Consider the following 25,183-nt stretch of genomic DNA (forward strand, 5'->3'; position numbering starts at 1 on the left):
ACGTGCTCAGCAGGCTGCAGTGTCCATCCCGCTGAAGCTCTCCAAGTAAGGCTGGGGGAGGAGCCAGCCGCACTGCATGACTGGGAAGTAGTTCAGAATCACCCCCAAGGCTGAATCACCTGCAGTGGCTATGGTTGGACATCGGAAGCCCACCATCAAATGTTGGCTGAGCTTCCACCATTGAAACTTTCGATGCGCATCAAAAGAAATTGATAGAAAAAATATTCATATGATTTGTGCATGCACAAAAAACCTTGTTTGTATTGTACATGCACAAACCGCTGCAGCGTGGCTAGACAGGGAAGGGATTGGGGGTGGGGTCGGGGACGAGGCTAGGGTTGTGGTCAGGGGCAGGGCAAGGAGCAGTTGCTGTGCAGCCAGTTACTGTGTAGCCAGCTATTATGATTCGTAAGCAGATAGTTCCCCTTCTGTAGATGTATGTTGACATCATCTGCCAGTGGGCCTGATTAAGACCCGCTCGTGAGCGTTCGCAAGCGGGTCGATGTTGGGGCAGTGCGCATGCGCATGAGGGAGCCGGCTCCATCGTGCGCATGCACGAGACCCGCATAGCGACGGCAAGCCGTTGCTATGGGTCTCGCACCAAAGGGGGCGTGCTGTCGATGGTGAGTGACAGCACGCCCCCTTTGGTGGGCGTGCCAGGGACGTGGCTGGCCAGACGGAGGCATTCCCATGGGAACGCCTACCATCTGGGGCCGGCCCCACTGACATCACAAGTGATGTCAGTGGGAGTGCTTTTGGCTCTGATAGAGCCAAAAGCACTCCTGGGCTTGCGATGAACGAGACCCTACCACAAGGGTCTCGTCGCAAGCCCGATGGTCGCGATGGTCTTGACCATCGCGACTATCTTTTTGGCCGCTCGCTATAGCTGTGGGTGGTCACCCACAGCTATGCGAGCGGCCAGGAGGCTGCTCTAAAAAAGAGAGGGAGGGTACTGATTCAGAGCTCTGAATAAGGCCCAGTGTTCAATGTAATTCTCTACCATCCAAGTGGACATAGAGGGGGATTATATTCATGCCCACAGCATGGCAAGCGAAGCGAGCCCGCAAGGGGCCAACTTTGTTATTTTCTTGGAAAGTGTGGGCAGAAACCTCCACTGCCGCCCTCACTCACGTCACTTCCAGGTACAGCTACTGAAAGGCTCTTCCATTATGTTCCAGTCCCTATTCTGTAAAAAAATAAATATACCATCGAAACGCCATCAAATCATTACCATTTGATGGTGGCAAACATCAGAAAGCCGCCATCAAATGGTAAAAACACTACTATCAAATCAAAAACATCACTGGTTTCAAACCATCACAATTCGATGTCCATCCCTAGTGGTGGCTGACTAGTTACTAGCAGAGCATCAGTGTCACCCATTCAGGGAAGTACCCATCAGTTGGCGCCGTGCACCAGCCCAGAGCTACTCCCATAGTAGGTTTTATCTGCATACTGACTCAGGAGCTCCTATCAGGTGTGATTTTTCTTAGGTAGAGCCTGGACATTCAGGTAGACCTTCCCAGTAGGAGGTAAAAGCAAAACAGGCAGGAGATCTCTAACTAGCTTTGCCCAGCTCTGCTGGCACACTGAAACAGGGACTGAGTTGCTGGAAAATAGTAAAATAAGAATAACTCTAGCTAGCTATAAAAGGGCCTTCCTCCTAAGGCACTAAAAAAAACCCTGAATTTAGGTGAAGGTGGGAGGGGTTATATGGGCGGGGGGAGCTTTCTTTTAACAGTTTAGTGCCTATACTCCTGTGCCAGCTCTCTTACCCATAGTCAAGACTACAGTGTCCCCCTGGCAGGATGTATGAGAAACTATGCTCTTTTGAAGACTAAACGGTATACAGATTTAGGGGCCTATTCATCATCGAAGGCCATATGGCCTTCGATGATGAAGGATTGAACTCACTGTGAGGGATACTTTAGTATCCAACTCGCAGCGGGGGAAGCCAGACACCGGAGCAATTCATCATTGCTCCGGTGAGGGGACAAGTGCTCCAAAGCAGTTGTCCCCATGGAAAGTATCGCAGCTACTTCTGTAGCTGCATTATTTACCTGCTCCCCGTCATCCCGGCATCGCATGCGTGACCTTGGGTCACGCATGCGCAGAGCCGCCGGGAGGGAGTGAGGAGGCGGTGGAGGGATCCGCTCAGATCCCTCTTTGCATCCCCAGAACTCCTTCCCATAGGAGGAGAAGGAGCGTGGATTCGAGAACAAGCGCAGTCTGAAGATGGCACTTGTTCTCAGCAACAGACTCCGAAAAATTTCAGTTATCCGAGTTTGCTGAATACCGGGGGGTCCTATTGGACCCCTAATGATAAATGACCCGGTAACTAGCGTTTCTGCATGGTTACCGGGCCATTTTTTCGGTTGATGAATAGTTATAATCTATTCTACATAGAAACCAGTTTATGAATTCACATATTCAGGATATACATCATAGACGTGCATTTATCATGATACACAGGTTTAGTGATTAATCATTAAACCTGGCTCATGGCCCAACAGCACAGAGCTGGATCGCATCTTCAGACATCTTCCAACTCGGCATATGGGTGTAAAATTTAAAAACGCTATTTTTAAGTGCTTCATTCTAGGATGCTTATGTGACTAACTGGGCACCAGTCCCTCTGTGACCAACTGAGCTTACAATCTATTTTGGTCCAAGGTCGCATGAGATAAGAGTGGGATTTCAACTTATCTCTGCTGTAATATTTTTGTGTAGTTGGCTGCTGGATGAATTTCCATAGACTCTGGTCATGCAATAAATAAAAAGAAGACTACAGTGAAATCTACTTACCAGGCTGTGTTGGTTTTGTAGGCTCTGCATTTAATGCTGCACCTGAGAATAAAATATTAGCGTTAGCCAAATTACAGAAGAACCTGCGATTTCACGTCAAGTAACGACATGAAGGATGAGACAATGATTTTTAGAATCAAGGAGCTGTCAAAATCCATTTCCATCCACAACTAAATGTTTGGTCTTAATTATGATGTGTAATAAAATAAAATGTAACTTGGCAAAATGTGTTATCAGTGATATAGTAATTTTATTACAGTTGCTCAGTGATGCACTGCAAACATAATACCCGCATTTTCATTGATTCATCAGAATAATCCATCAATCATAACAGTGATTGCATTTGGCGGCAGTGACCACAAGATACCTGATTGTTTCTCCGGGACCTCATAACCACCAACATTGCCGATTTTTCCTCACACTCTATAGAGGAGCGCAGGAAATTCTGCGTTGTTGTCATACCATTATATCAGTAATGTGCTCAGCCGCACATCGGCAATAATTCAATACCCCCCGTTTCTGTAATTTTCGTGGACAGTTAAAGGCAGCGTTTCCCAACTTCAGTTCTCAGGGAGTCCTAAAGATGGCCATACATCTAAAGATTATTTTCTAATGATGTATGGGTGCAAATGACAATCAGCGATTCCCAAAACATGAAAAAGTTCATTCAGACAAGTTAGTTAAATAAGTTTGATTTAACAAACTTGTCTGAGTGACCATTTTTGTCATTTGCTCCCATACACATTTTTCTTCCAACCAGCCAACTTGTTGACTGGTTGGAATGATAATCTTTAGATATGTGGCCAGCTTTATAGTGCATGTTTTCCAGATCTCCTTGGCAGTACTCATCACTGGTTGTCACATTTTAAAAGATTCACAAGTGGAGCAAATTATTATAGTAATTTGTGAATTGTGGGCCCTTATTCAGCAATGCATGCAGTATGGTCGCCGATTCCAGGCCTTGCATGCCAGCCAGCCTGCGTAAGCTGGGTCTTAAGGGGTCTATCCACTAATAGACGGAGAAACGAGAGCATGGTTACGACATTGTAATGGTGCTGTCATTTCTCCGTCTGTGATGTGCCTACATTGAACGTTCACTCGTTTAGTGTAGGGACATACATCATCCCCGTACATGCTGAACCGGACGTCATCGTCAGGTTGACCAGTATGTACGGGCGACACAGTATGTGTTTCCTTCACTGATAAAAAGTCTTGAATAGGGATTAAGATAATTCTATTATGGTCAAAGTCTGAGTTCTAGTCATATTGGGTAGTGTCCTACATAGAGTGTAATAATAGACTTATGATTATGGGCCTGATTCAGCAATGAAAGCAGCTGCTTATTCACACGCATTCGGTCGATTGTTGCGTTCTGCGTATGCATCGCAGTGCGTGTGGAGAACTAACCACTGTGATCAGGACTGCGATCGCAGAGGCTATGCAGACCCATGGTAGAGTGATTGACAGGTAGTGGCGTTTGTGGGTGGTGACGAGGGGGTGGTCGGGCGAATGCAGGTGTGCCAGTGCTTTGGGATGGCGTTGCAGGGAAGTGCTTGAATTTTCCACTGCGACACCATATGCAGCCTGAGGCCTCATAGCGTGCGCTGAAGTAGGAAATTCCTGAGTGAGGTCTGACCTGCCTTATCTGTCCGTATGGGTCCGATGTTACCGATTGTTTTGCTATGTTGCTAAAGTATACTGATGTGAGTAAGGGGAAGTGGGCGTCCTTATGTCTGGCTGCAATCGCATTGTGAATTTATATATCGCAAACATTTACATGTCACCGCTGATATTAGCAACTGCGTTGCGTGCGTATAAGCAGAATAGCGATCCGTAGTGAATTAGGCCCTGTGTCCAGTGGTTACAGTATGTCTGTACAGTGTGAAGGAGAAATTATCATCATCATGTCTGGTGGTCAGGTTATGTTGGGGGAATTTAGTGTCCAATGTCTGTATACAGTACTATATAATGCAATAAAGTGTGTTTTAAGACATGAGAGGGCCCATGTAAAGGTTCAGGTCATCTCCCCATGCAAATATGACAGAACCGCAAAAGTTTACAATGACTGGAATGAGTAGTGTTCAATGTCTCTATAGAGAGTAATAGAATTGTATTATAATCACATCCAGTTCCACAGCCATGCTGGTGATGTACAGTAGTGTCCTATATCTGTATAGAGTGTACCAGCAATTGTATCATGAAAATGTCGGGTGGTCAGATCATGTTGGTGATGTAGTGTCCTATGTCTGTATAGAGTATACCAGCAATTGTATCACGATTATGTCGGGTGGTCAGGTTATGTTGGAAGGTTTAGTGTCCTATGTCTGAATAAAGTGTAATAGATTAGTATTATGATTATGTCAGGTGGTTAGGTCATGTTGGTGATGTAGTGTCCTATGTTTGTATAGAGTGTAATAGAATGGTATTATGGTTAGGTCGGGTGGTCAGGTAATGTTGGTAATGTAGTGTCCTATCTCTGTTGTCGAAGCTGGATTATTGGCTGAGACAAGATCTGTTTAAAATTGAATCGCAGTGACACCATCTTGCGACTGGCCGCAAGACGCCATTTTGCGAATGGCCGCCTTAGCGCCATTTTAGATAAACTCACTCTTTAGTACCTGTGGCGATATTACTATTAGCATCATGCGATTGCATCTGTGACCATCGCCATAAATTACGGTGATTCACCAAAAGCCCATTTCATGACTTTACGTAGTTTGGGTGCTCTGGATAAAGTGTATATTATTATAATTCCCCTAAAGGATATATTGCATTAGCTAAACAGAGTAAATGGTCACGTGACAATTAGCCTGTGTAGACAAGCTTCCTGGATATAACGTCTGCTCTCACTCCAGGTGGCCCTGCTCGAATACACACCTTACATTAGCAGGCTTCCTGAAATAAAACACCTTCAAAGCCAAGAGTGTTATCTTAGGTTTGGGTCTTGTAGCTGTACTAATTTGCATTTACACAAGAGCCTGGGAGAACAAAGGACTTTACTTTTGAGCCTGGGAAGGGTGGGGGCTGCTGAGAGAGGGGGGCGTGTGGAACTATAAGGCTCAGCATTCCACACTGCTAGGTGTTCACTTAGTTTAAGTGAGATTTAAGTGCACCATTTCTCATACACACATTAATACGCACAATTGTGCTGGTAACTAATCGCATATTAGCGAATGCATAAGATCCTATATGAAAACGCTGTTCATTAGCTTTATGCGCACGCATCTGCTCCAAGTTAACTAGCATCTTTATATCAAACCCCGCATACTCACACATTACATATCCACATACAAGGTTCCATAAGCTTTAAGGAATAAGATTTAAGTTGTTCATTTAGTATAAATGCTGTGAAATAAAGATTATTTGGTAACTAAGGTTTTATACATGCTAAGTAAGCCGTGTTTGGTTTTGTACTGATGCGTACTCTTTCAACAGAATTCCGGTATTATCGGTGTGGAGATCGCATCATGCATTCTCAACTTATGGACCGCAGAGACTTCAAGCAACAAAATGTATATTATATGAACAACTGTTAGGATGTTGCATGGGGCGGGAAACCAGAGACCCTCAGTTGTTAGAGGCTGGGTTGGGTCTATTTGAATCAGCCTGTTAAACGCACTGTAACAGATGCATCCCCCTTGGGAACCAATGGCATCAGCAACAAACTTCTCTATTGTTTTGTCTATTCCTGGGGAATATAAATATGTGTGCTCCAACACTGGGTCTTAGTCTTCTTGCTGAATGCTGACTGATGAGGGATTTCTTGCTGATGCCTAACATCTGGACCAGAGAGCGCTGCGTATGTATACTGTACTTGGGTCTGTATAATTCCTTTGCGCCAAATTGTGTATGGATCAATAGCATGTAACTGAATGTGCTTTTACTTGAATAATACTTTGTGCTTTGGAACCACATGTTCCAAGTCTGGAGTCTTTATTTACTGTATGACTGCGTACGCAAAATAGCGTCATCCTTAGAGGTTTATAGGTAGGATATTACAAGGTATAGGCAGGGGTATATAGAGGTTCTAATATAGATTCCTTACTGTATAGAGTGTAATAGAATGGTATTATGGTTAGGTTGGGTGGTCAGGTCATGTTGGGAGGTGTAGTGTCCTATGTCTGTATAAAGTGTAATAGATTAGCATTATGATTATGTACGGTGGTCAGGTCATGTTGGGGCTGGAGTGTTTTATTTTTGTATTGTGTGATAGAATTGTATTATGATTACAGTATGTCCAGTGGTCAGGTCATGTTGGTGGTGTAGTGTTCTATGTCTTTATAGAGTAATAGATTGCATCATGATTATGAGGGTAGGCGCTAGGGTGTATTATATATTTGTCCCCTCATATAGTAAACATTCACACATTTTTAAATCAGGACAAAATGGCTCCATTTGTAAAGTGTTTGACTACAAAGCTAGAGGTGACAGGTTCGAGTCCCAGGTATGACTGTATAAGAATGACAGGATTTTAAAATGTGTTACATTAAGAAAAATATGACTGCAACAGAGGTGATGGGGAAGGAAAGAAGAGACTCACAGAGCAGGAAACTACATAAAAAAAATGGCCGGCGGAGTTGTGAAGGCGCCTCTCCAGTTTGGCGCTTCCCTGCAATACTTACGACATTGCGCCGCCCCTGATGACTGTGCTCGGTGATCAGGTGATTTTGGGGGGTGTAGTGTTCTACTGTATATCTGTATAGAGTGTAATAGAATTGTATTATGATTATGTCGACCGCACTCACACCACCATGCAGAATGGGTCCTGCGTATGCCTCTGACTGACAGGCAGAGGCATATGGGACAATGCTTGCGATTTCACAGGACACAGATCGGACGATATATCATCTAGAGACGATGGGTTTTAAGGATAGCCATACTTGAGCACAAGTGTGTTAATTAGAGATGAGCGGTTCAGATTCTGTGGAATCCGAACCGCTCCGAACATAGCGGATCCGAGTCCACCCAAACCTCTTCGGGTGTTCCCCGCCTGACTCGGATCCCCGTTCGGGGCCGAACGGCGGCCGCCTGATGTTGGAGTCTTGCTAGAGTGTAGAAAAGAGAGGGGGATTTAACCCCCTATTGTTCCTCAGCACACTGAATTATACTAGCAACAATATATGAAACACTATATGGTAATAGAATTTCAGAGATATTAGTTGCATGCATTTGCAAATACATGGGATGTTGCTAGGCCTCATCAAGGTTTCTCTGTCACTAGCAGTCCCTACACTAAACGGTTCACGTCCGGGGCGCAGAGCACCCCAAGTGTAGAGTGTAGGGCAGACCGCTGTGATAGTGGTCTGCCCTACACAGAACAAACACACAGCCGCCAGCGGCAGCTGTGTGTTTGTTACAGCAGCCAATGAGAGTCACACAGACTCTCATTGGCTGCTGCATGGAGGGAGCTGGCTGGAGTTCACTAGGGAGCTCCGTCTTCCGGCTCCCTCCTCGTCGCGTGGCAGCAGAGCGGACGGCGGCTGGAGCGGGGATACAGGTAAGTTTTTTTTTGTGTGTGTGTGTGTGTGTATGGGGGCCTGCTAATGGAGGGGCCTGCTAATGGGGGGCCTACTACTGGGGGGGCCTACTACTAGGGGTGCATACTACTGGGGGCCTGCTAATGGGGGCCATACTACTGGGGGGGCATACTACTGGGGGCCTACTACTGGGGGGCCTACTTATGGGGGCATACTACTGGGGGGGCATACTACTGCGGGCCTGTTAATGGTAGGCATACTGCTTGGGGGCATACTACTGGGGGCCTGCTAATGGGGGGTATACTACTGGGGGGCATACTACTGGGGGATATACTACTGGGGGCCTGCTTATGGGGGCATACTACTGGGGGGCATACTACTGGGGGCCTGCTAATGGGGGCATACTACTGGGGAGGCATACTACTGGGGGCCTGCTAATGGGGGGCATACTACTGGGGGGTATACTACTATTGGGGGCACTGCATAGGGGGTCCTACTACTAAGGGGCTGCATAGGGGGTACCACTACTGGGGGCATTGTGTAAGGGACACCACTGCTGGGGGCATTGTGTAAGGGACACTATTGCTGTGGGCATTGTATAAGTGGCACTACTGCTGTGGGCATTGTATAAGGGGCATTACTACTGTGGGCTTTGTATAAGTGGCACTACTACTGTGGGCATTGTATAAGGGGCATTACTACTGTGGGCTTTGTGTATAAGGGTCACTACTGTGGGCATTGTGTACAAGGGTCACTACTGTGGGCATTGTGTAAAATGGTCACTACTGTGGGCATTGTGTAAAAGGGGCACTACCGTGGGCATTGTGTAAAAGGGGCACTGCTGTGTGTCATAACATAAATAAGAGACACTACTTTATGGTGTAATGTGAATATGGGGCACTATGTGCGGTGTAATGTGAATAAGATTGTGCACTGTGACTCCTAGGGCCGTAGCCCACTTTGTAAACAAGTACTGTGATTCTGCTGGCCGTACCCCACTGGGTGGGTGCACTACTTTTCATTTCTGCCACTGCGGTGTGGCAATGTCTCATAGATGTGCTTTATACTGTGGTGTCTGTGCCGCTGCGCCACTGCGCCGCTGCTTTGTCGCTTAGTAACCAGTCAGCTCACTGCAACCTTTGGCCAATAATGTTGAAAACAATATTATAAGCTGTGAGGTGTTCTAAATTGACTGGAAATTAATGTTATTGAGGTTAATAATACTCTAGGAAGAAAAAAAAGACCAATTTATGTGATTTTAGCTTTTTTTGTCAATTTTTGTAAAAAAATCCAAATCCAAATCCAAAGCCAGTCACCGCAGTTTGGCAAATCCAAATCCAAATCCAAAGCCGGACGATGAATTAGAACCAAATCCAAATCCGACAAAAATGGTCCGGCGCACATCCCTAGTGTTAATTAGTACTGCAATTATTTTGATTTAACCACCTGTGCTCAGGCATGGATATCACTAAAACATGGACTGTTAATGTGCCTTGAGGACCGAGGTTGGGAAACACTGGTCTAGTGTGTACCCGGCATAACTCTACTAGAATTCTAATAACAGACCTGTATGTTCCACTAAGAGAAATGGCTGTTGGCTGTAATAGTGCAGTATAACTCCAGGCACCAGAGACACAAATGTCTTAAAGTCACAATGGAATGATTGGTTGTGTTGTCATGGATAGTGATACAGGCCACAATAAGGCTGCCTCCACTACCTGTATGTAACATGTTCACTTTAAAGCGTCACTTCTGTTTTGTGTATTCTAATGAAGTGATAATATTGTGAAACAACCAGAACTGCCTTTTAGACCACTTACAATCTAGAATAGGACATCTCTGGACTCATAAGGTGGCACAAACTGTGACCTAAAATTATACAATATCATTTCTGCCATCTACGGCCCTGTTACCAGCATTCATTTATAATAATAGTGAAAGGCTGTGCATTTGCAATCCGTCTTTCAATGTTACTGTTATTAACTTAATGCCCTTTTCAACTTCTGTTATAGCGGCTGTAATTTTGCAGATCTGTATCTGCCCTCTGCCTTTTTCTATTTCATAATGAAATGTGTTGCGTTCTCACATTCTGTTACTGTGAGGGTACATGTGTATACTATGCAATGGTTACAGAAGAACTACTGTATGCAGAAGAACCTGCAGATGAAAATTAAAGAAACATTTTTTTTTTTTACCAATTATTATTTCTGCCTAAGCCGTCCATATAATATTTAGACATTATTTTTTTTAGAAAAGATCTGCTTTATTTATGTGAGAGGTGCAAAGATCTTTTTTTGTATAAAACCTAGGGGGCGATTCAGACCCGGACACAAAGCAGCGCACTTTCGCTGCCATCAGGGGCTGGATATGAAAATTTTGCGATCGCACGGCCAGGCATAAGGACGCCATCTATGTCTTAGAGAGCGACGGCAGAGTGAACGCGCACCGGTGTAAAGACGCCCACTTTTCTTTCTTAGCACACGTCATCTCCAGGAAGTGTATGATTAATCAGTAACATCGATAGCAATCGGAGCAGCACGCAGCCCTTGAGGTAGACCCTAGCCCGCCGCAAGCACTGCAATCACTGCGGGCTGAAATCTAACCAGGTGACATGTACAATGACGCTTCCATGCTAATTATGGACGCCCATTAAATGCCGTTTTGAAGCCCAGACACGCCTGCGTTCGCAGCACCACTCCCCTGTTCACAAGCACATTCCCCTGTTACCACCCACAAATGGCACTATCTGTCACTCAAAGTAGCGTCCAGTCTGTGTACTATGAGCGCACAATTCCTGAGCACAGTGAGTGACTCGCACATGCACAGATGGGCGACAATCATCCATAGCGTGGGTCCGCGGCTTAGCGAGCGGGTCTGAATCGGGCCACTAATTCTTAACTACAGTAGTTTAATACATCCTTATTTAAACTTGAGATGTGCGCCGGCCCTTGTGTTTGGGTTTTAGTTATAATATTTTGCCGGGTTTTGGTTTTGGCAAAACCACCCTCAGGTGTATTGGTTTTAAATCTGTATTTTGTTCAGAAATTGATAAAAAGTTAAAATCATGTAATTTGGGCATGTTTTTGTTCCTACAGTATTATTAGCCTCAATAACATTAGTTTCCAGTCATTTCCAGTCAATCTTGACCACCTCACAGCTCACAATATTGTTCTCCAACATTGTCCAAAGTTTGGTGGGCTAAACTAAGCAACAGAGCAGCGGCACAAATACACAGCAGTTTAAAAGACTATAGCATCTATGAAACAGAAGTGGCAGGCAGGATGGCAGGTTAATAAACTATACCACTCCATAGAAACCAAGAATGTTTTCATTAATCAAGAACTAGATCAGAGACCCAAGGGCAGTACAGGGAAATGGAGGTGGAGAAAGTATGTAGCAGAAGGCAGGTTAAGAAAGGAAGGATTGATTAGGTTAGTTAATTTGTTTGATTGCCGAAGAAAATGGATAAAATAGACAGAAACAAATAACAGAATAATGATATGCACTAAAGAAATGTATTTACAGCAGTCAACAGAAATGCTTGTTGACCATGAATAAGCAAAACAAAAGAAGTGACCACAAGACTGCAACTCACTGCACAGATATTAATGCGGTGCCACAGCACCTACTGACTGTTATTGTTGTTAAAAACAGTACCACTGCCTGGCCTGGTTGGAATGAAACACAACTTTTTTTAAAAATAGTTTTTTTTAACAATGCCTGGCCCTGAACAAAGTCACAGTTTTTTTTTTAACAAATTACCCCAAGATCAGTAGATCACTGCTCCTAAATGACAAAGAGTACACACACTGTGCTCCTAATGAAGTTGTTTTTTTTTATTACACACTTTTTTTTAGCTGCTACTAAACACTTTATCACTTCTTAAAGTTTTTTTAAATATGATTTACAACTAATGCTGGGTACACACTTAGGCCCTGATTCAGAGCCGGATGCTCTGACAGAGTGCTTGCTCTGAATCAGGGCCATCCTTCTTCATTTTTAGAGCGGCCTCCTGGCCGCTCGTATAGCTGTGGGTGACCACCCACAGCTATAGCGAGCGGCCAGGAAGGTGGTCGCGATGGTCACGACCATCGGGCTTGTGACGAGACCCTTGTGGTGGGGTCTCATTTCCGCAAGCCCTGGAGTGCTTTTGGCTCTATCAGAGCCGAAGGCACTCCCACTGACATCACTGTGATGTCAGTGGAGTCATCCCCAGATGGTAGGCATTCCCATGGGAATGCCTCCATCTGGGCAGCCATGCCCCCAGCACACCCACCAAAGGGGGCATGCTGTCACTCAACACCTTTGTAGCGAGACCTGGAGCGATGGCTTGCCCGTCACTATCCGGGTCTTGTGCATGCGCACGACGGATATTATCTTTCCAGGTCTTAATATGGTTGCTTCTGTAATGAAGGTACCTACTCTGATCTACCTCCTTAATATATGTACTAGTAATAATACAGTTGTCCCCTTCAACTGTCAATGTGATGTCTAGATAATTAATAGACTGTGCACTAATAGTATTGGTAAATTTCAACCCATAATTATTAGTATTAAAACTCTCCAAGAAAGATTGTAGTGCATTCTCATCACCATCCCAAATGAATAAAAGGTCATCTATATGCCTGCCATAGAGAACCAGGTTTGCCCCGAGCCCGCCACCCAACACGTGTTCCTCCTCAAACCTACCCATGTAGAGGTTAGCAAAGCTCAGGGCAAACCTGGTTCCCATGGCAGTACCCAGTGTCTGTAGATAAAACCGTGAATCAAACGTGAAATAATTATGTTTAAGAATAAAGTGAATAGACACCAAAACAAAATCACCCAGTGCATCGGAAATGTTGGCATCATTTCTTACATAATATTCAACTGCTTTTAACCCTCCCTCTTGTGGGATGTTTGAGTACAAAAGGAAGAGCGATGTGAGTGATAACATGGATCGAACATTATCCTTTGTTACCACCTGTAATTCATATAGTAGAGACATCAGAAGGATTGTTAAGAAGAATATCTCCATATTGAAATCAGATCAATATTTAGGACCTTCTATATCTGAAAATAGAGCAGTGATATTCAGAAAGTCTGAAAACCTCAAATTTAAGCTAGCCTTCAGTCATTTTAAGAGGCCAACACCCAAGATTACCAATCATATTGACTGGCTACCTCCAAAGCCTATGGGTTTTTTTCAGATGTAGCAAAACCAATTGCACTACATGTAAACACACCAAAGGAAATAAGAGTACGAATTTTGTTTCCTTTGTGTCACAAGAGATATTCCCTATTAAAGATTTTTTAAACTGTAGGTCATCATTTGTGATTTATCTAGTGGAATGTGGCTGTGGCATCCAATATGTCGGGCGTACGACCAGACCTCTACATGTCAGGTTAATGGAGCATAGGAGGAATATCCTGAGAAAATTTAATATGCACTCATTATCCAAACATCAAGGAGATAAGATCGATGGTGTTACAATTCAAGCTATTGACCAAGTGAAACCAACTGTTAGAGGTGGGGCTAGGTATAGAAATCTCTGTAAAAGAGAAGTGTACTGGATTTTTAGACTCAGGACTCTTATACCACAAGGTCTGAATGATACTGTGGAACTAAATAATATTGGGTAGATGTATTAGATATCTTCCTATGGTATCCTAAGTTCAGGTCATGCAGGGATGTTACAGAACCCTGGGTATGAGAAACTCTACGGCATATGGAGTGTGATTTAACTATTGGTCACACATAGGTATATATTCACTAGTGATATCCCCACTTATTTTACATTGGTGCCTCTCACTTCTATCCCCTCTCATAACCATCAATATGAAATAAAATATAATATCTATTTTTCAGATCTTATATTTTTTCCCTCTTACATGGGTATTTGGAACAATTATCTTTGGAGTATGCATTATAAAGGAATATTGAAATCTACATTAGTAGATTGATTCTTATAATTTTTTGGGTATATCATTATATGTTCTCTTTGACATACAAGTTTTTGACAAATTTTTAAAGCCCAGTCTATATATTTTGTTATAAAGAAGTTAATAACTTCTATATAGTTATATAGCTTAAGTTATTATGTATAGATATAGAACTATGAGTCAAACATATAATAATGAGATGGCTAATTATTCACTTATTCCCTGTTGGTGTCGATGTTATGTTCCCTGAGATGTAGATATGTTGGGCAATATTAATCCCTGTCTAATCTACGTGTATATGTATCTGATTATAATTTTTTTTACAAGATATCCTCAAAGTATTCGTGAGTGTACTGAGATTTTTGCCTATTTATGCATGGTTTATAGATTCCCTCCGGAGAAATCTGGGTGCATTAAGCAATACTAGGCAGTAGCATATATGTATAGTTAAAGGGTAATGAAGTAAAGCTAAGTGGGTACTTAGGTACATAGCTTTATTGTTCTCTATGACCCATGAATTGTATATCTGCCCCAATGATGGGTTAATGAGGCACTGACTAGGTTTCTTTTTCTTTTCTTTTTACTTTTCCCTTTATTTCCTAATCATTAATGTTTATATATTTTATTATCTTTTTACCTTAAATTTTTGTTGATTGAGATTGATGCTGATTTGTACGGTGGAAATATTAAGACCACTATACATATACGATTATGACGGCTTCAGGAGTTCATCTCTATAGATATACTTTACTATTCCATTTTTAAGGTATACCGATTCAGTATATTGTATAGAAGATCAGGTGTTTTTCATCAAATGGTATAATTCCTGATATGTCAAGATGATATAAGATTAAATGGTGGACAAGGAGTATTGTTGCTCAAAAGCAGACAATAGAAATGAAAATATTTTTTGTTTTTTAATATAGCTATGTCGAAAGATGCTTTGTAGTTTGTACCAACAAAGTTATATTAACAAAATTAAATTAATACATGTATATATATCTGTTTAAAGGTTTTAAATACCATTGCATATCCACGGAACAGCTGACTATAAGCAGCTAATGACAACTCAGTATTAATGCATGTGAAGGCATTTGATGGGTTAATGAAACAGCTGCCGCTGTTTTAAATCAATACAGCAGAACTTTTAAAGAGTTACTGAGAGAGCAGTACACACATTGTCCTGAGGAAGCCGCCGAGTATTGGGGTGGAGAGCCTATAATCCGGGAGAAGGAGAAACATTGCGTGGTTTACCTGCTTTATACTGCATAACTTTAAAATCAATATCGTGGCCCAGGAGGAGGAACTCGGAAGGAGGCTGATTCTCAGCCAGCAATTATCACATGTGGAGTGGGGTATTTACACCTACACACCGTAACCAGTGTACACCTGAAGCGGCCAGCCGAGAGCAGCAGTATTTGAGCCGGGGATAAGGATACAAAATACACACATTGACAGTGGATACTTGGGTGATCACGTAAGCCATCCAAGCTAATAACCACAAAATTATAGGTAATACAACCTTTTTTTCTGCATACATGCGTATCATCAGTTTTTCTCCAAATCTCCTGTTGATAATTGAATATCCTCCACCATACTGATGTCCCCAGAAACTAAGGGGTTTAATCTATCGTGTGCTTTTCGAATGATATCTTTTATCAAGATAAATGCCTGTATTACCACTATTTGTATGAGTATTAACCATACATTTATTTGGCTCTGGACATTATATCTATTCAAAGCAATCTCTGAAATTTTATACAAAGAAGAAATAATTGGTGTTTCTTTTAAACAAATGATATATTTACCATGTGGGTTATATAAGTTATAGCTGGATCGTGTGATTTCTACTCATTTGTCACATTTATCATATGTATTCTATGGTTTTTTACCCATTCTAACACCATTTAATATACCTGTAGTGGGAATCTCCTTAAAAATATACTATATATAGTTCTGTTACAATTTATACTGGTAAATATTTTTGCTACATTGTATTTTTATCGGTTTGGTATTTATCCTCCATGTCTTCAACAGATTGCTGATCTATTAGTTTTATCATGTTGTACCAACTATCCAGGAATTACTTGTAATCCCACAAATTAGTTTAATTTTTATAGACTTTAAAATGTCTTTTTATCTATACATTTAAGCTTATAAATTGTTTTCCTTTCTTTTATTGTTTTTGTTTTAGACTATGTAATAAATTGATATATTTTCCTTTTTTTTTTGACAAGCGCCTATTTGTATTTTTGTTGTATAGTGTATGGGAATCCAGCAATTTTCCCATTTTCAATAAGGCTGTGTCAATTGATGGTTATATCACAGATTGTGACTGTTTAAGGCTGGTACCCCTCATATAGGTTAGCGCCCATACGTTTTTTCTTTTGTGCAATACATTGTCCCTCGGGGCTAGCCCTGGCCCTGCAGAGAACCCCAAAAATCACCAAAGACATCAGTTTTGGAGCAGGGCTATTTCCTGCCCTGTGCTGGCCTTGTCCCCAAACATGTGATCTCATAGCATCACTTCAAGGGGTGGGGCTGCAGGCACCAGGATGAGGAGCTGTGTCCGGGCACCCTGTGGGCCAAATGCAGGAGCAGTGAGGCAGTGATGGTGCCATCCTCAGACCTCTGTGACCAGTTACAGCCTGATAAATATTGCCATGCGACAGGGCCTTCCTCCCCTTTTAGTAACTTAGAAGCTAATACACCAAAATGCTGTAGCACACACACTAAAGACAGTGGTGCAAATCTGCAGCAAACAGTAAAATCCCAATTGTTTTAGTGCCCTGTCGCACACGACAATATGTTTTCTTTCACTGCAGCAAGGATTTTCATTTTTTTTTTGTCCATGACATGGTACAGTAGAAGTGTCACATAAGAAAACATGCTGTTTAATGCATTGTTTTTACCATTGCATGTATTAAATGCGGAAATAATAGGCATTCATATGTAAAATGGTAACATGTTCAGCAGTACATACTGTACCTCATACTTACCTGCTCTCCTGGAAGTTGCAAGAGAATCCCAATTTTTTGGGTAATCCAACAGAGTGGGTGGATCTGCCATTAATGCCATGGGCAGGGTGGAAAATCAATACCGGGATTCATGGCTACATGGGGAGGTGGTGGGCATTGGAGCAGAGAGGGGGTGGAGCGGGTACTAATTACCCGAGCCCGGGCTTGTTGGAGAGTCCTGGCTGCTGTGTGCTGGGCTGCAGTGGAAGCAGCAGGCTCCTCTGCCTGTAGGGGGGGCGGGGGGGAATGATCACACTGATCGCACCCCCCCTGGATTTGACTGGGCTGGCTCACTATGGCCCTGGGGGTGGAGCTAAAATGACAATTTTTATGTGATTTGTGGTAATTTGCCGTGATGGGTGGGGTCTAATGATGTAAGAGCCCATCCCCCAAAGGGGTCAACTGCATCTCTGGTCTCTGGAAGAAGTCCGGAGAGGAGAACTATAAAGTCGGCAAGTATACTGTACCTTTTCTCAGCTCACAGATCCAGTCTGTAGGAACTTCACAGTTTTGGTCCTTCCAAGTCAAGTAGAGATTAACATCCAGCATTCCACAGAGCTCTACCCCTTGGTAGTTGTTTGGCTCTCCATTTGCCCAGTTCTCATAGCTCATCTAAGTTAGAACACAGAGATAGGATATTATTATTCAGCTAATGATAGAGATGGTGATGTGTCCTCTGGTCTGGCACGCCAACATATAACATATTATAGGGGAGCTATAGCAAGCTTTATAAACAGTGGACAAGTGGAGAAGCTGCCCACAGCAATCAATCATCTTCTACCTATCATTTAGAAAGTACAATCTATAAAATGATAACTAGAAGCGGATTGGTTGCTATGGTCAACTTCTCAACTCCTCCACTCTTTAGGAGGTCTGATACACCTCACATAATTAGACCATAGCTTGAGCCAGGCAGTAAATAGGGCTGTGTAAGAGGAACGGCCGCCTTTAAATCTAAAGGGAATCATAGGGAATTTATATTTTGAGGTTAATATGGTTAAAATTGAGGGCTTTGGGGGGCATCAGATCTGCTTCTCATCTTGGCGATATCGTTTCTAGCTATGGCCACTGACTACCAGAAATAAAACAAGAAGGAATCATTTTGAATTACCTCTCGACGTTTAGAAATGCAAAATCAGAGCATAATTAGCCCCATCCCGCTCTGCCTTAAACTGCCCAGAAACACCCACTTTTTGTCAAAACTCCACCCCTGTTGAGATCCCCATATCGGGACAGTTGGGAGGTAATAAGGGGATATACACTCTTGTACAAGCATGCTAAATTGTGGGTCAAATCCCCCCAAAATAGATCCCCATCAGCGTTGCCAAACCTTGACAATGTTAATGATAATGTTAAGACTATTCTACTGATACATTAAGCATGTGGACAATCCATAATATTTGTAATGTAATTCCGAAGAAATATTTTTTCTAATGATCTCGTACTGACAAAAATATGACACTTTTTTAATTTTAGTAAATTAGCAACCTTGGAGCCCATGCTGTTTCATCAGCTTTTCCATAAACTGTGTTCTATTAATTAATTATCAAAATATGAATGATTGTATAGATACCTAATTTGTAAACAGCCTTTTCTTAATTATATTATTTATCTATATTACATAGAAATATACAGGATGAATCAGAATCTCGATGCTGGCATCCCGACCATGTTACAATTCTGACGCCTAGAGGTACTGTAAGAAAGCCTCACCTAACCCATAACCCTCACCTAACCCATAACCCTGGGGACAGATTATAGAAAGTGGGAGACAGGGATGACAGAGAGAGAGAGCCAGAGGGAGGACAGAGATGAAGAAGACACTGGGGGGCACAAGACTGGAGAGACACAGGGGACATAGTGACTATCAACAAAGTGACTACACACCGTTACTACAGTTCGGTGTCTATTTCTTTGAATAAATGCATTCTTTTACCATATTATTGAGAAAAGTGTGTGTGGCTTCATGTAATGATATAGAGCTGCCCGTGTGGCCCCAGAAATGTATCCGGTTGATAATTTCTGATTTAGAACATAACAATGCGACAGACTATGGGGCCTATTTTTCATACGATAAATGGCCCGGTAACCATGCGGAAACGCTAGTTGGTATTCAGCAAACTCCAAAAACTGACAGTTTTCGGTGTTTGCTTCTGAGAACAAGCGACATCTTCAGATGGCGCTTGTTCTCGGATCCCCGCTACTTCTTATGGGAAGGAGTTCCAGGGATGCAGAGAGGGATCTGATCAGATCCCTCCGCCGCCTCCTCACTACCTCGCCGGGGGCTTTGCGCATGCGTGACCGGATGATGAGGAGCAGGTAAGTAATGCAGCTACAGAAGTAGCTGCGATACTAACCACGGGGACAACTGCTTTTCGGAGCAGCTGTCCCCTCAGCGGAGCAATGATGAAAGGTTTCCCCCACTACGAGTTCAATACTTAATCATCGGAGGCCATACGGCCTTCGATGATGAATAGGCCCCTATGACATCTGCCACAACATTATATGGAACCAGTAATAAGTTAACAAAGTAAGAACAATCTATTAAAAGAGATGTATAATTCAATAACAACATATAATTAATTACTTACAGGTGTATTATCTGACCACGAATAGCTTTCATCTGGATCACTGGTCAATAGACCAAGCCAAAAAGCATAATGACCGTAATAAGTAAAAAATTTTTCCTTAAAAGAAAATAATAAATACTTAGTATTTGAAACATGCTCAACAGTAGACAATACATTTTGTTGTTAACTTAATACTAGACATAACATATAATTTATATACTGTCACATTTAGGGTTTTTAGATCAGAGTCAGGTCCCGTGGACTGGACTGATGAGTCGCAGCAGAATAGTGGTGACTGAATCTACTCATGGGTGTGACCCATGTGGTAAATGCCTGATGCCTTCAGAGAGGTCAGTGACACCTGGTAGGTTGCCAGTCTATCCCTGGAATCAATTCAGTGGAGTGCAACCCCTTCCCCTGAATATAGGGATAAGGGGCTGGAGCCAGTATTCAAGAACTCAGGGAACAGAGCAGCAAGTAATACAGGTAATCAGTAGCCTGCACGGAATCTGTTAGTAGATGCTGCAAACCAATTACCAGAGCTGGAACCTAAACCATCATTGAGGAATCTAAATCCAGTACCCAGCAACCAGAGTGAAAGCTCCCCAACACTCAACAAACCCCAACACTCTAAGGGGTCTATTTACTAAGCAGTGTTAGGAGACAAAGTGAAAGGAGATAAGGTACCAGCAGTGGCATCACAAGGGGGGTGCGGGCCACACCGGGTGTCACCCGCCGAAGGGTGACACCAAGGTGCAGACTGACACTCCCCCACAGTGACAGGAGCTGGGTGCTGTACTTTAGTATTAGGTGCAGTGGCTCCTGACACTGTGTGGGAGCCGGCACTCACCCCCTGCACCCCCCAGTAAAGAGTGGGACCACGGGGGATCGGCCCGCGAGGCCAAGCCCCTGTACGGCGAGGCCACGCCCTCGTATGGCGAGGCCACGTGCTTACAACATCCCTCTCCGCACCGGGGGACACCGTGGGGAGGGACGCCACTGGGTACCAGCCAATCAGCTCCCAGCTGTCATTTTTCAAACACAGCCCGTAACATGGCAGTTAGGAGCTGATTGGCTGGTACCCAGTGGCGTAACTATGGAGGGTGCAGGGGGTGCGGTTGCTATGGGGCCCGGCGGCTTAAGGGGCCCGCCGGCCCAGCGATCGCACCCCCTGCACTTTCCATATGCCGGGCGCCCGCTGAGATTTTGTTACCAGCGGACGCCCGACTCCTACTCAAACCCCCGGCGGCAGCCGGAGGACGGAGCTCACTCCGTCTTCCGGGTCCCGCAATGCACTATGGGAGTGACGTTGTTTTGTGTGTGCGCCCGCTCCCGCGCGCGTGGGGGGGAAGTTACTGGGATCTCACTACTGGGGGCATTACAGAGGGCTCACTACAGGGGGCAGCTACTGGGGGCATTACAGGGGGCTCACTATTGGGGGAAGCTACAGGGGGTCACTACTGGGGGCAGCTACAGGGCTTCACTACAGGGGGCCCACTACTGGGGCAGCTACTGGGGTCTCACTACTGGGGGCTCACTACTAGGGCAGCTACAGGGGCTCGCTACAGGGGGTCACTACTGGGGACTCATTACTGGGGTCACTACAGGGGGCTCACTACTGGGGCAGTTACTGGGGTCTCACTACTGGGGGCAGCTACAGGGGGTCACTACTGGGGGCAGCTACAGGGGGTCACTACTGGGGGCAGCTACAGGAGGTCACTACTGGGGGCAGCTACAGGGGGCTCACTACTGGGGGCAGCTACACAGGGCTCACTACTGGGGGCAGCTACAAGGGGCTCACTATTGGGGGCATTACAGGGGGCTCACTACTGGGGGCAATTACAAGGGGCTCTCTACTGGGGGCATTACAGGGGGCTCATTACTGGGGGCAACTACAGGGGGCTCACTACTGGGGGCACTACGTAAGGGGCACCATTACAGTGGGCATTGCATAAGGGGCACCATTACATTGGGCATTTAATGTTTTAGGGGAACTACTGTGGTTATTGTGTAAGACCTAAGTTAGGGGGGCCCTTAAAAATGTTGCTATGGGGCCCAAAAAGTTCTAGTTACGCCCCTGCTGGTACCTTTTATCATTTCACTTTGTCTCCTAACACTGCTTAGTAAATAGACCTGGAATGGAACCAGAGAGAACAGCAGCTTAGCTGGAGAGGAATCGGAGGCTTGAATTGGAATCGGATTGGAGAGAACAGTTTAGCCAGAGTAGAACCGCAGGCTTGAACTAGAATGGGACCAGAGGTAACAGCAGCTGAACCAGACTAAAACCAGAGGTTTGAACTGGACTGGGACCAGTGCTTGAACACAGACTGATAAGGAGCAAGCTGGAAGCTGGACACAGCACAATGCTGCAGAGTGCTTTGAGCAGCAGCTTGCCGTAATCCAGTTGTCAGCAGCGCAGGATGAGGCAGTGGATTAGAGGTAGTACCTACTCTTTGGTGAGTGAGATCACAGGAAGGTAAAGAACCACATACAGAGGAGTACTAACCCATATTGTTCCTACATGTGCTAGTGGCAGATGCAAGATTAAATAGGGTGCTTTTTTCAGGGATAGGAGGAAGCAGTCATGTGAGCGCTGCAGCAGGTCGAGACTGGATGTTAGTGCTCATCTGATCAGACTCAACATGACTGCACCATGACCCTCAAGAATGAAATGACAGCGCTCTGGGACAGAGTGACCCACCTTAATAAAGCACCATCAGACAGGGTAAGCATGACTAATGGTGCATGCACACAGTCAGATCTGTCAGACGAACGATGAACTACGAACGATGATATACAAACGATTTTACCAACGATTTCATTTCATTTCACAATATTTGACTGTATTAAATGAAAATCGACCAAATCTGACTGCAAACACATCAGATGTCAGATATCGTTATCTGACAAACGGGAAAGCTCATCGTTTATCGTTGAAGGGACACATGTCAGATTTTCTTTCAGATATTAACGATTGAACGATTTTTAAAATCGTTATTGTACAAATCTGAAGGCAAATCTGACCGTGTGTATGCACCATTAGTCCCAGTTTTGTGACATACAGTACACAATGTATATTTAAACATTGTTTTTTATTATTTTTTTTTCGTTTGAACAACACTACTTTGTGGAGATCAGAGCATTTTTATAGCAATATTTTCATGAATTGTATAAAAGTTAAATTTTAATTACAACAGTTACAGAAGGGAAAAGTTTATATCCGCACACATCTATTTGTTGTGTAGTACAACCCCATATTCAGTATCCAAATAATTATATATGGGTTGGGGGTGCTGCCAGCAGACAAATGGTAATAAATACCCACATTTACAAATATTTAGAAAGAAAGAGAAAAAAATTTGTCTATAATGCGGCACACAACTTTCAAGTATTATTTGAAATAAAATTATAATTCTTTATTAGGTATAGGTGTTCAGCGACATAGTGGTTTAAAATGACAGGAGAATAATGTGTATAAAGTCAGAAATGTGCAATAAAATCTAGGGTTATCTTCGCTGTGTGTCCTCATTATTTTTTATTATATTATGTGTGGAATAACGAGGTTGTATACTACAGAAATTGACAAAGCACATAGCAGCGAAACGCACGTCGGCATATTTGCTGTGTGTTATCCGCTGGAGGATTCTGCCCTGTGTGAAGGCACTGGCCGCACCACCCTCCCTACGGCCCTGCATCTACAGTAGGGTTAGATTTATTACAGCTTCTAAAATTAAAAGTGGATTTTAGCTATTATTTCTCAATTGCATTCTAGAAAGTGATAGACAGAATCTGATTATCAGGGGTATTCAATATGGGAGCTGTACTTTTTGCTCCACATTGGAGCTTTTCCTTGGATAAAGTATCGGGCGCGCGCCCGCTTTATCCCAGTATTCAATTAAAAATCAGCAAAAATGGGACCCCGCGAATTTGGAGGAAAGAAAAAAAATGGGATTTTACTGGAATTAATTGTAGAACCCCCCTAAAGCTGTCCTGACATGGGGGATCACTATGGGTATATGTTTTTTCCCGACATTGAAGAAGTGATGCAGAAGAGCACTTAGGTTATTTTTTCATTTTTTTAAGTGGTCCCATCAAATTTGGGGTACATGAAAATGGGTACTAGCATATTTTTAAGTCCCTAAAGTTTTTTTTTTTAAATTCGGCAAAAATGCACCTGCCGATTATATCTTATTCTAGAAAATACCTGCCGCATATTTGCAGAATAGCTCTGAACCTATTTCCCTATTTTTAAACACTTTTTTCCCTTTTTTTTTCACCCCAAATTTTTTATTTATTTTTTTGGAGAGTCCCTAATTTTTTTTTAAACTTTTTTTTACACAGTTTATTTTTAAATGTCATTCCCAGGGGTGCAGGCTATTTTTTTTAAGCCTGCACCCCTAAACCCCAGTTCTGCTCTTTTTTTCACCATGTAAAACATGGTTAAAAGTTATCCCTGTTTTTTTCAAAGACTTTTCGAACCTGCGAAAATTCTTTGAAATTGAATATGGGGATAATTGAAATAGGCGAAAATGACGTCATCGGTGATAATTTATCGCTGATTCCGACTTTTCGCTCCAAATTGAATACCCCTATAAATCTTCTAGAACAGTGGTTCTCAAACTCGGTCCTCAGGAGCCCACACAGTGCACATTTTCCAGGTCACCCAGAAGGTGCACAGGTGTACTCATTACTCATACTCACTGACATATTTTAAAAACAACCACAGGTGGAGCTAATTATTTCTCTTGTGATTCTGTGAGGAGACCTGGAAAACACGCCCTGTTTAGGGTCCTGAGGACCGAGTTTGAGAACCTGTGTTCTAAGAGATCAGAGGTTCCCAGCCACAGCCCTCAAGGCACAATAACAGTCCAGGTTTTAAAGATAGCCATACTTGAGCACAGGTGTCTTAATTAGTACCTCAGTTATTTTGATTTAACCATCTGTGCTCAAGCATGGATACCACTAAAACCTGGACTGTTAGTGTGCCTTGAGGACCGAGGTTGGGAAACACTGCAGTAGATTGTAAGCTTGTGAGTAAGGCTCTTTTACCTCCGTTCTTGCTATATTACTGTATTTGTCTCCAGCTGTAGAGTGCTGTGGAGTATATTGGCACAATATAAATACATTTTAATAATACTTACGTCAGCATTGTCTGTACTATCTTCTCTTCATCATTACTGCTAATACTGACTAAGTCACCTCCTATTGCTCTGCAAAAATCCCGGGCTTCAAACCATGTCTTTTTTTCACTGATGTCTTTATGGTAATGCTGGTGAAAGATACAGATAACATGTAATATGTACAGTGGTGTAAGTGGACTGTTATACAATGGTATGCTGTACTGCCACTTCTACTACTGCTTTCATTCCAAAACTATCACATTCCATTCACT

General features: G+C 43.3%; 1 protein-coding gene across 1 annotated transcript in view; it reads right to left on the bottom strand.

Annotated features, from left to right (window-relative positions):
* LOC148517452 (macrophage mannose receptor 1-like) overlaps positions 1 to 25,183 on the bottom strand; it is a 182,194-nt gene that overhangs the window by 18,804 nt on the left and 138,207 nt on the right. The window contains 4 exon segments of the mRNA XM_088478637.1: positions 2,806 to 2,847; positions 17,689 to 17,833; positions 19,813 to 19,908; positions 24,929 to 25,060. Coding sequence (XP_088334763.1) covers positions 2,806 to 2,847; positions 17,689 to 17,833; positions 19,813 to 19,908; positions 24,929 to 25,060 — 415 coding nt within the window.

Source organism: Taudactylus pleione, unplaced genomic scaffold (assembly GCF_031769625.1).
Source record: "Taudactylus pleione unplaced genomic scaffold, aTauple2 ptg000216l, whole genome shotgun sequence".
Taxonomy (NCBI): domain Eukaryota; kingdom Metazoa; phylum Chordata; class Amphibia; order Anura; family Myobatrachidae; genus Taudactylus; species Taudactylus pleione.